This window comes from Myotis lucifugus, unplaced genomic scaffold, assembly GCF_000147115.1.
Source record: "Myotis lucifugus unplaced genomic scaffold, Myoluc2.0 scaffold_245, whole genome shotgun sequence".
In the NCBI taxonomy this organism is placed as follows: domain Eukaryota; kingdom Metazoa; phylum Chordata; class Mammalia; order Chiroptera; family Vespertilionidae; genus Myotis; species Myotis lucifugus.
Window position 1 is genome coordinate 275,045 of NW_005871293.1, and position 15,115 is coordinate 290,159.

The 15,115-nt window shown below is 40.6% G+C and overlaps 1 protein-coding gene across 1 annotated transcript in view; it reads right to left on the reverse strand.

Moving 5' to 3' along the window:
• CPED1 (cadherin like and PC-esterase domain containing 1) overlaps positions 1-15,115 on the reverse strand; it is a 274,615-nt gene that overhangs the window by 49,586 nt on the left and 209,914 nt on the right. The window contains exon 16 of the mRNA XM_006098705.3: positions 6,059-6,176. Coding sequence (XP_006098767.1) covers positions 6,059-6,176 — 118 coding nt within the window. The remainder of the gene's footprint in view (positions 1-6,058; positions 6,177-15,115) is intronic.

The following is a 15,115-nucleotide window of genomic DNA, read 5'->3' on the forward strand; positions in this document are numbered from 1 at the left end:
CGTTCATCAGTTTATTTTGTTCATTAGATTCCACCTATGAGTGTGATCATGTGATACTTGTCTTTCTTTGACTGACTTATTTCACTTAGTATGATATTCTCCATCATGGAGTATTTTTTGAAATGCTTTTCAGGTAGTTCCATGTGCAGCCAAGGTTGAGAACCACTGTTTAACTTGTATAGGTTACTTAATTTTCTCTACACGGAAAATATGTATGGCACCTGCCATAGTGCCTGCTATCTAGCAATTGATGAATACATTTTACCCCCCACTCCCACCTTAAGTAAACCATGGTAGTTCAGAATAAAGAAAGTGTCATGGGGGCAAGCGTTGTCTGGAAGGTTCCATGGAATGCATAAACTGAAATGAGGTCTTATGGGTAGACAAGAATTGGACATATGGAATCGGTGGTGTTTAGGGGCAGTGATGGGTGGACCTGGGAGAAGTGAGGCAGAAGAAGTGACTATATATATTGGAGAGAAAAAGGTCTGCTGGGTGAAAGGTGTTTCCAGTTTCCATATGTAGAGTCTATTAAAAGATACAACACAGAAAGTGTTAGAAGTGTGCTTGTCTCACCCTCTGATTCTCTTGTATAGATTTTTCTGCGCTTTTCATTCAAAATATAACTTGCTTTCTACATCTAATTTTTCCTGGCACACAGGGTTTCTAATCCATAATCAACTCCTTCACCTCTATGCTTGGTCTCTTCTAATTCGATGTGATTTAGACATAGCCTTAAGTTTAATGTTTGTTGATTAATTTCTCAAGAAAACCTCCTTCTGGAAGTGACTTTACTTCATAGAGATTTGCATTTTGTGAACATATAGAACCCTCTTGGATGGGGTTCAATGGGCCTTGGGTCTCCTCCTCTTTTAGAAATGAGGTAAACTGAGGCCTACAGCGTTGAATGACAGAAGTGAAATCATGCCGTTCATAACAGGGCTGGGCCAGAACTGAGGCCTAGAAGTCTCCACTTCGCTGATCCTTTTATCATGTTGAGTTAGGTCAGCACAGAATCACCAGCTGAAAATGAAATATGGCCTAACAGTGTCATTTGTGGCATTTACAGGAAAACCCATAAATAGGTTTTTATATTTTTAAAATAAACTTATCTTTACTTCAAATACTTGAATTTATTCAGTGGGTTCATGTGTTGACAGAGATTATTTTTCAAACAGAAAGATGGTTGATTTTCTTTCTAAGAGGATGGCAGGATGTTGGGGACATGAAGGTGTTCCTGCTAATGAGATTATATTTAAAGGGCTTTCATCAGATCCTTGAATATCTAAGAGCACATGCATCCTCTCCCACAGACACGCTCCTCTCCCCCAGCCCTTTGCTGGCAGCTAATTTTGCACAAACTGAGGCTTTCTTTGGTCACTTGCTGCTATGGCTGAAGAAACAAGTGGCCAAATAAATACAAGCACGAAGATACAAATATGAGTACAATTAGTTGGAGGGGGCAACTGATTGGGTCTCTAAAATCTTGGTCCCATTGGTTCATACTACTATATATTATACAGTCCTAACTCTGGCATTTTTGTATTTGTTAACAATGCCTTTCTTTCAAGTTAGTAATACTGCTTAAAAGATGCATCTGCAGGACTGGAGTTCCTTGACATCTTAAATGATACCAGCTCTTACCTAAAATTGTCAAAAAGAAGGACATAAATTCTATGTTCTGTATTTAAACATTGAATGAATCAAAGCTGTGATTTCTGAAATAAAATATGACATGTTTTAGGGAAAAACATTCTGAGGCATAAAACGGCCTTTTGTGAGAAGTTATTTGATTTATAATTATAGCTTTGTATTTAATGAGTTAGATTTCTGCCATTTAAGTGAATGAGATCAGGCAATATAATGGAGAAAAAAATTAACTTTTTGATTTAGGGCCACATTGAGATATAAAATCACATAGATGATAATACTAATTCTAGATTTTATAATGCTATAAAATAAAGCAGTTTTTATTTAAAAATAAGGTCTGATTAATGCTTTTGTGCACATAGCATAAAATGAAATCTATTTTCCTTAAAGGTAATTCTTATTCAATAATCATTGTATACATTTCTTCTTTCTCCAAATTAGAAGAATTCTTTTTTCCTTGTGAAGTAACAGATTTTATTCTTAGGTTGTGTCTTATATTTAAATTACTTTCTAAAGGTTAGAAATCCACTAAAGAATTGCAATATACGGCACTCAAAATTATATTAGCTAGTGTTATAGAAAAGACATCGTGACCGTCATTACATTGGCAAGGTGAAAGAATGGATCCGATTCTGCCAAATGCCTGTAATGGGCTGTGAAAATCAGTTTTTGGAAATAATCTGCGGCCTAAAAATATAAGAAGCTAAAGCGAGAAAACTTCCTCCTGGGCTGTCGACCATGATAACTTCATTCAACAGAAGGGAGTCCTACCATCAAGGAAGGGAAATGATCTCCAGCAGCAAAAAAATCCATTCTTGCAAAAAAAATATATATATAGAGAGAGATATAAAAAATCCATTCTTGCAAAAATCCAATTTCACTCATTTATTTTGAATACTTAGGACCTCAAGGGCCAAGCAGTTATCCCTGGTTGACTGTGCCTTGGCTGCACACATTTTTCTGTGGAAGGGAGGAGAGCTTGGGCATGGTTTTAGTTCAGCAACCATTTAAAAAAAATTTTAAATCCTCACTCGAGGATATTTTTCCATTGATTTTTACAGAGGGCAGAAGAGAGAGAGAAAGAGAGATATATCTATGTGAAAGAAACACATTGATTGGTTGCCTCCTGCATGCACCCTGACTAGGGTCGGGGCTGGGGAGGAGCCTGCAACTGAGCTATGTGCCCTTGACGGGAATTGAACCTGGGACCCTTCGGTCCGCAGGTCGATGCTCTATCCACTGAGCATACCAGCTAGGACAATTCATCAACTATTTTTAAATCATGTATTAGACACTGAAAGGTGAATAAGGGACAAACTCTGTTCTAGAGAAACATGCAAACCAGGGCGGTCATTAGTAAAAATGTATTGCTAATGCGCATTTGACATATGAATACATATATACTGTACCGGACGTACATATATGCGTACTTCTATAGGTATACATTAATTGCATTATAAAACAAAAATAAGAGTGATTAGATAAAAAGCAAATGTGCATATATTTTAATCTTTGCTGGCTTCGTCCTGTGCCACTGACTATTCAGATACATCATTCCACTTTACAGACTACTAATTAGAGAAAGAAAGAGAAACGTGTAAATGAAGCACCTGAAACAATGAGGTAAGTGCTACTGTAGACATGTGTCCAAGGTATTCTGGGAGCACAGAAGAGAAGCTAATCTGGGGGTGGGGCGGTAAAGAAAGGCTTCCTGGAGAGGAAGATAGAGCATCAGAAGACAGAGGCCGAGCTGGGAAGGCTGGTAGGAGAGGGAATCACATGGACAATAGTCTGGAGTCCTGGGCAGCATGATTGGCATAAAATGAGGCAGAGAGGCTGGAAGAGACAGGAGGATCAGATGATGGAGGCCTGCAATAGTCAGACTAGGATGATGGGCTTGCTTGGGGGGTCAGTTTGGGGGTTTCTGTAAAGAAGCCTAGCTACTCAAGTTACCAGAAGGCTCCTGTTCTGTGGGGGCCTCTCCTGTGAGGAACAGGCATAGTCACAGCTCCCCATCAGGGCCTGGCCGAGGTTCCTGCAAACTTAATGGCCAAGACTTCTGGAAGAATCTCAGTAATGTATCTTTGACTTCTTGTTGAAGAACTTTTGACTTGGTTCAGTAGGAGAAATGGAATTAAGTTGTTTTATGATTCTTATAAATTGTCATCTGATTAAAAAAAATGCTTACTAGACTCATTGGTGTCTCTTTTGTATACAAGAGTATCTAACTGTATCTCACTTCACCAAGAGAATCATGAATTATACCACCTGATGCACCGTAATGGGCAAACCACTCTTTATGCCCTGACTGGAATTTATTATTTAGAACACATGTTCAAGGACGCGGTATGCCCGTGCTTGTTAACTGGGCGTGCCAAATTGCGATTTGTCCTGCCCATTTGTGAAACTCATTTCCCATCTACACTGTGGTGTGAAGTTCATGGCAAGGGTAGAAAAGCTCCTGAGTATTTTTTCAGACTTTTTAGATGAAGGGAGACCTGGGGTCAGGAGGCCAGTGTGGGAACCAGGAATCTCAGAGAAGATGACCCCTGCACCTCTGCTGGCCTTGGAGGCATGTTCAGTCCCAGCTCCGCTTGACCCCACTGGTCTCTACTGAAAGAAGCACATTGCGGGAGGGGGGATGCGGGAGGGAGCTGGGGCTGCGGGAGGGGGGCTACAGCTGCGGCCAGTGGCACCAAAGTCTCTCACTCATGGTCTGCTTTCAGCTTAGGCAGGTCTGAACTCTCATTTGAATTGGACATCACAATTTTACTGCCTCTACTATGCTCAATATATGGAAGACATTATTAATCATTCCCAAAGACCTTTTTTATAATTAAAGAACATGATTTAAAATGAAACATGTACCTGTCAGAATAGCTATCATCAATAAATCAACAAGCAAGTGTTGTCGAGGATGTGGAGTAAAGGGAACCCTCATGCACTGCTGGTGGGAATGCAGACTGGTGCAGCCACTGTGGGAAGCAGTATGGAGTTACCTCAAAACATTAAAAATGGAACTGCCTTATGACCCAGCAATTTCTCTCTGGGAATATATCTGAAGAAACCCAAAACACTAATTTAAAAAATGTATGGATCCTTGTGTTTATTGCAGTTATTTACAATAGCCAGGATTTGGAAGCAATATAAGTGCCCAATAGTAGATGAGTGGATAAAAAAGCTGTGGTACATTTACACAGTGGAATACTACTCTGCTGGAAAAAGGGAAGAAAATTTTACCCTTTGCAACAGCATGGATGGGCCTGGAGAACATTATGCTAAGTGAAACAAGCCAGTCAGAGAAAGACAAATACCATATGATTTCACTCACATGTAGAATTTAATGAACAAAATTGAACTACCAAGCAAAATAGAGACAGACTCATAGAGAGCAGGCAAACAGCTGGGGAGAGCGGGCCTGGGAAGGGAGGGCTTGAGCAAAAAAAAAAAGGTAGAACTCATGGACATGGACAACAGTGTGGTGATTGCGGGGGTGGAGGGAGATGGATGGAGGCAGAAGAGGGCATAGAGGGGATAAATGGTGTTGGAAAAAATAAAATAAAGCTAAAAAATAAAATTAAACGTGTATTCTTTGCTTTTCTTTGATTCAAAAGATACTTATTGGTATTTCGTGCCTACTCTGTAGAAATTATAGTGGGAAGTGGATTGATACAATGTGAACCAGTGAGACTCCTGCCCTTGTGCAGCTAACAGCCTGGGAACACTGACATTACACAATTAATTACATACATAATCATTTAAAGACTCCACTATGGGAGAAAAGCACAGGGTGTTATGGGACTCTATAATAATAAAAGCATAATATGCTAATTAGACCAAACGACCTTCCAGATGACCACGCTATGACACCCACTGGCGCCAGGCCAGCCAAGGCAGGTGCAATGCTATTGGTTGCGGGCCAGGCCATCATCCCATGATCGTCTGGCAGGGGAGGCCCAGGCCACCAACTGGTGAGCTATGGTGGGTGGGTGGGGCCTCCCTCTGCCAAGGAAGCCCAGGTCCTGGGTGCCAGAGGGAAGCAGGTGCCGGCAGCCAGGGGAAGGAAGGCCTACTCTTGTACCAATTTCATGCATTGGGCCTCTAGTATCGAATAAGGAAACAAATCAGAGACTCAAGGAAGACTGTGGTATAGTCATGTTTGAGCTGAGATCTGTAGATGAATAGGAATTATGTGGGCAAAGAACAGAGGGTGAAGAGAAAAGTAATTAATCAAAATATTTCACATATTAAAACAATGCATTTACATTAATTACATGTGCTGCAGTTCATACTAACGAAAAAGTGATGTATTGTCTTGAGCTTTTTGTATATGGATTTTAAAATAAGCATATACTTATCTACATTAACGTTTTTAAAAGAGATGTGATAGACACAGTGTGATAGTCACCTTTTGTGTCCCCAGATGGACAAGTTTTTAGTTCGGGCTGTGAAATGGCTTCAATGTAGTCAGAAGAAATAGGCTGCAACCCACAGGATTCCTCCGGGTGAATCAGCAAACCACAATCCTGCATTCAAATGACAGAAATTAGTTGTCATTGAAATAAACCTGCCCCATAGTAATAAAAAGCAAGACCTTTTGTGTGCCAAATAATATTTATAGATAAAAGGGAGCAATTCTTGTTTACTCTTCTTAGCATATTGACTTATTGATTGTTGTTTGTGCTGTAAGTAGCTTCTTACATTAGGGGATTCATATAAATTCTAACGATAATTTAATCTTTATTTTGCTATTGATATTCTTGTATTGCTTTGCCAATTTTAAAGGAAATGCATGCAAGTTTTACTTTGAAAACCCATGTGTTGACACATTGAAAATATAACATACTATAAAGAGGATGCTATTATCCTCTTACACTGAGGAAAAGACAGTTAATGTGAGAAGGAAAGTGGAGGATATTCTAGAAGAAGGCTAATTTCACAGATGAATTTTATTTCAATACTAGAGGCCTGGTGCACAAATTCATGCATAAGGGGGAGTCCCTAGGCCTGACGAGCAATCAGGGCCAATTGGGGCCTGCCTGCTGGAGGGAGGAGGGACCGCAGGAGGTTGGCCACTGGCCCGAGGAGGGAGCCGGCCCTTGGCCTTCCTGGGAAAGAAGCTGTGTCCGCCGCCACCCACCCTCGGTTCCCTGTCCCAGCCTGGCCTGCCAGCTGTGGGTGAGGGACTGTGGGAGGTTGGCTGTCTGCAGGCGGTTAGCTGTGGAGTGCACTGACCATCAGGGGGCAGCTCCTGCATTGAGCATCTGCTCCCTGGTGGTCAGTGCACATCATAGTGACTGGGTTGACGAGTCATTTCAGTCGTTCGGTAATAATGGCCGCTTAGGCTTTTATATATAGAGATTCCTTAATGACCCATGGTATGCCCTAAATACAATTAAATACACATATTTTATTCAGAACATGTTCATGTCTTTATAACAGTAGGTAACATCTCCCTGCCATGGGTATCATTGTGGAGACTTGTTCCTTACTAAGCGCTGCCTTCCTCAGCCTGACGCTGCTGTGAGGAACAGCAGTTTGGAGCTCTCGGGGACCTCTTTCCTCCTCTCTTCTCTACTCTAGCAGGTTGGATCACTCTCATTTTTTCTTATTGGATTTTTTAAAGCTATTGGCACCTGTACCTGCCCTATGTCCTTCTACCCTGCCTCACCGGTTCCGCTGCCACCTTCTCACAGGGTCTCCCAGTCTAACACAATTTAGGGTAGGTCACAAATGCTGCACTCTCTGTTAGGAATGCTCTCCCTTAATTTTGCATGGAGAGTATCTTCCAGTGTTTCAGGTCTCAGCAAGGCCTTCTTGAAACTCTAGCACAAGGATGTATCCCTGTTTTTGTCAATGTCAGCACTGGTTGTTTCCGTCTTACTGTTTCCGATTGGCAATTAGGTTTGCTACTTGAGTCTTTTCCCCTAGACTGAATACTTCACGAGAACACGTAGTTATTTAACTCAGACATACACCCAGTACCTACCACACAGTATGAAAAAGTAAATATTTACTGAATGCATACATGGTTAGCATTGTCTCTTTTCATGTAATAAATTCTCAATAATGGAGGGAAATAACTGGTTTGAGCTCTTCTTTGATCTGTAACTCTGCGTCTAATGAACAATTTCTAGTCACCTTCCCTCACACTGTCCAACACCCTAATCCCCAGCTCAAATTCCCAGGACTCATCCAAAAAGGTCCAGAATGTTAAGGGGTGAAAGGCATCGGGTGGTGTATAGACGTCTTGAAATCTTGATTCAGTAAACTTATTTTCATTTTTAATTTATGACTGAAACTGGACTTTAGGATACTTATTAAAGATTAGAAATGTAATTTGTATTAAAATATTCATTGTCACAAAGCAATTAAGATAACACTAAGTTTATAATGTGAGGAGTTTTTAGTGTGAAAAATCATCTATGAAAGAGGAGTGTGTGTGTGTGTGTGTGTGTGTGTGTGTGTTTGTGTGTGTGTGACATCTACCTATACATTTATTTTTGGTGAAGGCTAACCTTTTTGAAGGCTAGAAAAAAAATGTCATCATGCACGATTCAGATTAAAAAATGTTTATATAAAATGTGATGGGGCGCAGTGAAAAATAATTACCATTATATACTACTGATGGGAGTGCAAATTGGCTCAGCTACTTTGGAACACAATTTATACTAAAATTAAAAATTCACAGACCACATACCCTTGAAGTCAGACTTTAGAGTCTACTCCAGAGAAACTCTCATGAAATGCATAGAGAACAGGCATAAGGATAGAACTAAATGAACTAATGTGGAGAGATTTCCAAGACACACAATTAAGAAAAACCTAAAGAACATGTTTTGTTACAGAACAATGCACACCATATGAAACACAACATGACCAGGCCACAAAATCACCTGCATTTATGCACTTCAGACTGAATTGTTGTGCTTAATTATTATATATATATGTATAGACACACACATACACACACACACTAGAGGCCTGGTGCACGAATTCGTGCATGGGTGGGGTCCCTCTGGATGGCCTGCAGGAATCAGGCTGAAACCCAAAGTCCAATGCCACCTGCAGCTCCTGCTTCTGCTCATCCCAACCCCATTGTGTCTGCTGCGGGCTCCTGCCCAATCCATCCGGATTGGGAGAGGCTTGTGCTGCCACAACAGTGCTTACCAGCCATAAGCCCTGTGTCTGGCACCCTCCCGAGGGGAGTGGCCTGTGGGATCGGGCTGAAACCAGCTTTCCAACATACCCTGAGGGGTCCCAGATTGTGAGAGGGCGCAGGCCAGGCTGAGGGACCCCACCGGTGCACGATCGGGCTGGGGAAGGACTGCGGGAGGGCTTCAGGGCATATCCAACCCATCTCGCTCAGTCCTGATTGGCTGGACCCCAGTAGCAAGCTAACCTACTGGTCAGAGCATCTGCCCCCTGGTGGTCAGTGCACGTCATAGCGAGCGGTTGAGCATCCTTAGCATATCATTAGCATATTACACTTTGATTGGTTGTTTGGTTGTTCTGCAGTTCAGCCTATTTGCATATTACCCTTTCATTATATAGGATATATATAGGATTATAGGCAATCATATATATGCAAATGATGTTGAAATATTTATAAAAGTCTGGATTTATTAAACCTTTGCCTGATAATTTTTGTTTGGGGTTATGTGGTGTGTATGTTTGTGATCACATTCTAATGTTCGTCCATAGGGGATTAGAAAGAGAGTCCAGGCTGCAGCTGCTCACGTCCTAGTCTATGCTGTTGAAGCCCTACCTATAATCGGCAAACACCAATCAATGAGAAAGGTACACTGTTCTGTATGCTGACGGCTTGCCCTGTGGGAACCAAGCTCAATCACTGATGATAATTTAATCTTTATCATCAGCGAAGGACATAGGACATAGGTAGGTTAGTGTTGCCTCCTTTCTGAGGAGACCACATCTGGACTGAAGGAGGCAATAACTGGGAGATGAGAATTCCAAGAAGAAATTCCAGAGGCCATGAGGTGGGAAAAGGATTTATCTGACATCTTACGTAAAAACCAACAAACAATCTATATTTTAATAATTAAATCATGTAATCTTCTTGACATGGCACCTCCAAGTTTACCCGTGATAAACACATGACTCAGAGGAAGAATGATTCATTCATAATGGATTCCTAAGTGTTGCGGATACATCTTTAAAATGGAAAGATACTGATTTAATCTCTACAACGTGTAAGGTGCCATACTGAGAAGGCAAGGCCCTGACCTCACTAGACCCAGTCTAGCTCGTATTCAGAAGTTTCTGCTAATCTTGAACCGAAATCAACATCTTCTTTGTTCTAATTACCCGCAGGTGTAGCTTAGAAAAACTTACTGTGGTAATGCAGAAGCATGTTCTGATCTGACGTTCAAGCCGCTGAAACAAATGAGTGGCAATAGAGCCTGATAATGTCTTAAAATGTTCAGTGTTTATCCTTTCTGAATACCCAGGACCCCACATATGAGCCCATGCTAACAGAATAAGCATAATGCAGAACACAGCAAAGCATAGTGTAGGTGGGAGCCAGGCTGAGTGAGCGCTCCTGTTAAAACAGTGGCCTTGACTCTGTGTTTGACCCCATGTTTCCACCTCAGTTTGAAGTTCCCATGGGGCACCTGCTGTGCAACAGCCTGTAGGCCCGCCCTGGTGGTTCTAACGGAATAGTATCAGCTCCAGTAAATTCCAAGATAAGACAAGAACCAAAGCAATGTTGCAAAGGATAGACAGAGCAGAGACTGAGGGAGGGACAGTAGATTTTGAAGTAAATAAAATTTAAAGTCCCACCCTCTTCATGAAACTAGGCCACCAACTTACATCGTACACAAGAGTAACCTCAAAATGGAAAAAAGGACTTAAATGTAAGTTGTGAGACCATAAAAATCCTAGAAGAAACCATAAGCAGAAAAATCTCAGACATCTCTTGTAGCAATATGTTTGCCGATACCTCACCTGGGGCAAGGGAAACGAAAAAGAAAATAAACAAATGGGACTACATCAAAATAAAAAGCTTCTGCACAGCAAAAGAAACCATCAACAAAATGAAAGGGAGACCACTGCATGGGAGAACATATTTGGCAATGATACATCTGATAAAGGGTTAATATCCAAAATATATAAGGAACTCATACAATGTAACAGAAGGAAGACAAACAATCCAATTAAAAATGGGCAAAGGACCTAAATAGACACTTCTCCAAAGAGGACATACAGGTGGCCAAGAGACATATGAAAAAATGCTTGACATCACTAATCATCAGAGAGATTCAAATTAAAATGACAAAAGGTATCAGCTCACACCTGCCAGAATGGCCACCATCAACAAATCAACAAATGACAAGTGGAGAAACAGGAACCCTAGTTCACTGCTGGTTCACTGCTGGTGGGAATGCAGACTGGTGCAGCCATTATGGAAAACAATAATTAAATATGAAACTCCCATTTGACCCTGGATCCCACTTCTAGGAATATATCCTTAGAAACCCGAAAACCAATCAGAAAGAATATATGCACCCCTATGTTCATAGTGTTATTAATAATAGCTAAGATATGGAAACAGCCCAAGTGTCCATAGATGAGTGGATAAAAAAGCTGTGACACGTTTACACCATGAAATACTATGCAGCTATAAAAAAGTAGGATCTCTGACCCTTTGAGACAGCATGAAGGGACCTAGAGAGTATTATGCTAAGTGAAATAAGCCAGTCAGAGAAAGACAAGTATCACATGATCTCACTCATATGTGGAATCTAATGAACAAAATAAACTGATGAACAAAATATATCCAGCGACATCTAAGCATGGAACAGAATGAGGAATCTCAGAGGGAAGGTGGGGATGGATGGGTAGGAATGGATCAACCAAAGAACTTGTATGCATATATGCTTAACCCGTGAACACAGACAATAGTGTGGTGAAGGCCTGGGCAGGCAGGGGGAATGGGTTCGGCATGGAGGGAGTCAATGGGGAAAAAAGGGGGATAGCTGTAATACTATCGTCACTAAAGATAAATTTAAAAAAATGAAATCACACCCTCTATTCTGTAGTTTAGGCCAAAGAATGTGCTTTCTTATATGAATTTCTCCTGAGCACTTAATCTTCGTTTTCAGCTCTGATGCCATGTTCCTTGATGTTTTGGAAAGTTAGGGAAGCCTGCTGGATATTAATCATTTTCTAGGTGCAACCAAGCAATGGTACTTTTGTTTAATGTTGAATGAAACAAAGTGTATACCCAATACAGACTCAGGTCCATAGAGTGGCTGACAGAGTTGAGGGAGTTGGAAGACAAGGCAGTACCAGTATAGCTGGATGAACTTGCGCACGTTTTATGGGGAAAGAATAGCGGCACACCGTGGAAAGTGCACCCCTGTAAGAGTCGCACTTGTGAGGTTAGTCCTAGCTCTGCCATGAACTGGCTGTGTGATACTAAGGCCCCTGATCTCATTGTCTCGATATAAGAGGGTGAAAGGTGGAGAGAGAAGAGGGAAAAGTCACATAAAATGATCTCAAGTGCTGCAGCAGACAATGTGAGGCGCCTACACAATGTCCATTCTCCTTTCTTCCCTTCTACCAGAAAGACCTTTGTTTTTGTTGGAAGTAGAAATATATCTAGCACTCAAAAACAAACTAACCAACCAACCAAAGAAACAAACAAAAAAACCTTGATTTCCCAGTCTCCTTTGTAGCTGGGCATGGTCATGGGACACAATTCTAGCCAAAGAAATGGAAGTGGATCTAGGCTATCGATTTCTGGGAAAGTTTTGCTTCCCTGATGCCACTGTTTCTTGGTTACTCTGTTTCTTCTTACGGACGCAGATGAAAGACTGAGACTGGGCTGCCTACTTCTGCACTTCTTACTATGGAAGAAAAACACACTCCCACTTGGTCAAACAATCACGGAAGATGCAGCCAAACTTCTCTCTTTCTCTGAGAGTCTTAGGAAACCTTTTCTTCTCAGGCCATGTGAATCTTGTTTACTATTTCTTTAGATCTTAAAGTAATTACCTCCACTAATTAAAAAGAACCTAAACAATTTTGAAAGGAAAAAACTTATTAGTATCTCTCATTTCTTTCTTCTCTGGTGTTATTAGTAATTTGTCAACTTCAGGCATAGTCAAGAAATCGAATGACAGCCTTTCTGGTCTAAGTGTCATCTGAGTCTACATCCCTGCAGAAGGTAATGTTTAGCAGCATTGGTTCAAGTGGCAGTAACCCCAGGAGCTTCACATTTAGAGCGTATTATTTTGCTGGAGTCTTCACGAATCCCCGAGTGGACTGACCGTCAGAGCTCGCGGTAGAACGCAATGAGATCATTAACGGGATTTCCTTGTTCAAACATGTGCAGAACATATATGTTTAGTATATAATTTCAAAAATTTACTTAACTTCCCAATAAGGGCACGGGTTCAATCCCCAGTCAGGGCACATACAAGAATCAGCCAGTGGATGTATCAATAAATGGAACAACAAATCATTGTTTCTCTCTCTCCCACTTTTCTCTCCTTTCCTCTCTCTCTCTCTCAAATCAATATAATTTTTTAAAAATGTACCTTAACTCCCTGTGGCACACAGCTTCTTCCAGAAGACTCCATTTCATCCCTGTTCCTTGGTTGCTGCTCTTTCCAATATGTCAAGAGTGACCTCTCAAATTTAACAATCCTGGCCTGGTCACATCCTCCGGAAAGGCATAGTCCCCTTCTAAATCAGGACTGTTCATTTTCCTTCAAAAATGAGGTTCGTGAGGCTCTCATTTCACTGTAATGCTCCAAAGGGACACATTATTTTTTGTCTTCACATTGCCTCTGAATGTAACAATTGCTTTCCTGTAGTGTAATCACCCAGCCACAAAACACTGAGGAGCCGTGTGATTTACAGGACTAGACACCGAGTGAACATTCTTAGGATAATCAGCTGAGGCAAACACTAGCAATAAGTAAATGTAGCATAATCCATCTGAAATCATCCTTTACATACCACAGTGGTCCTAAAACGGGAGGTATTTCATGAGGAAAAGAGTGCAATTCATATTAAAAGAGATTTATATCCTTTAGGGATGGCAACTTGGAAATATCTCACAAATGGAATTAAAATACTGAGAATTTATCCTACAGATATACGTGACAAAGTCTGCAAAGATTCATGTGCAAGGAAATTTACTAGAGTGTTTTGTGTCAAGAAAACTTGATACAACTCAAGTGTTCATCAGGAGGGAACAGGTTAAATAACTCATACATCCGTATAATGACATATTTAATAATTCTTAGAGAACAAAGATGCAGGTGAAGATATGGAGAGATCTAGAAGACATATTATTAGGCAATAAAGTAGGTTGCAGGATATTATGTATACCATGATCCTATTTAAGCAAAAATAAAGTGATATATATATATATATTATATATGCTTGACTGTGCATATATAACTTCTGAATGATACCAAGCAACTCTGAACAGTGGCTCTCTTAGAGATTAAGAATAGTAGGCCAGAGATGGGGAAGCAAAAATGAACTTTTACTTTTTACTTGTTTTTGAAGATTTTGCCATTAGTATTAATCATGCATATATATATTAGAGAAAGGAAGGGAATGAGAGGAGAAAAAGAGAGAGAGAGAGACATTGAAACACTGATTGGTTGTCTTAACTGGAGATGGAACCTGCAACTTGGGTATGTGCCCTGACCAGAAATAGAACCCACACCCTTTTGGTGTACGAGACATGTTCCAACCAACTGAGCCACACGGGCCAGGGCATTTGAAAATGCAAATTTAAGTAAAGAAAATAAGATTTAAAAGGGTAAAGTGAAATAAGAGAAAGCCAGGGAAGGACTGACAGCTCCTGGGAGGTGTACTCGTTTCCTAGGGCTTCTGGACCAGATGCCACAAACTGAGGGCTCAGAACAACAGAAATGCACAGTCAGTCTCACAGTTCTGCTGCCCAGAAACCTGAAACCAAGATGTTGGTAGGTTTGGCTCCTTCTGAGGGCTGGGAAGGACTATGGACCAGCACAATCATTGATTACTGGCCTGTGTTCACAAAACTGATAGTTTATCAGAGGAAACGTAAGTAAGAGGGAATCAAGTAAACATTCCAAGGTGGAAGGATGAGAATATGAAACATTTTGGAACAGAAAGAAAACATGGCCATTAATTAATTGTCAGAGTGGATAGTGTTTGGAGAACAAGATAGGAAGTGAGTACAAATCAGTAACATTATTTTGGAATCATGATTATCATCCTTGGCTCATTTTAATGATACAAAATTTAGGGTTATGGCAATGAATATTTCTTGTTCTGTTTAAAAATTCTTATCAGATAAATCTCTAAGCTCTATGCCCTTTATAAAACTTATAAATTTTTTTTACTAAGTAGCTGCCCTTTTAAAAGACAGTACAAAATTAAACATCTTTACTGAGGAATAGAAGACATTTTTACTTTTATTTAGAGTTTGTCC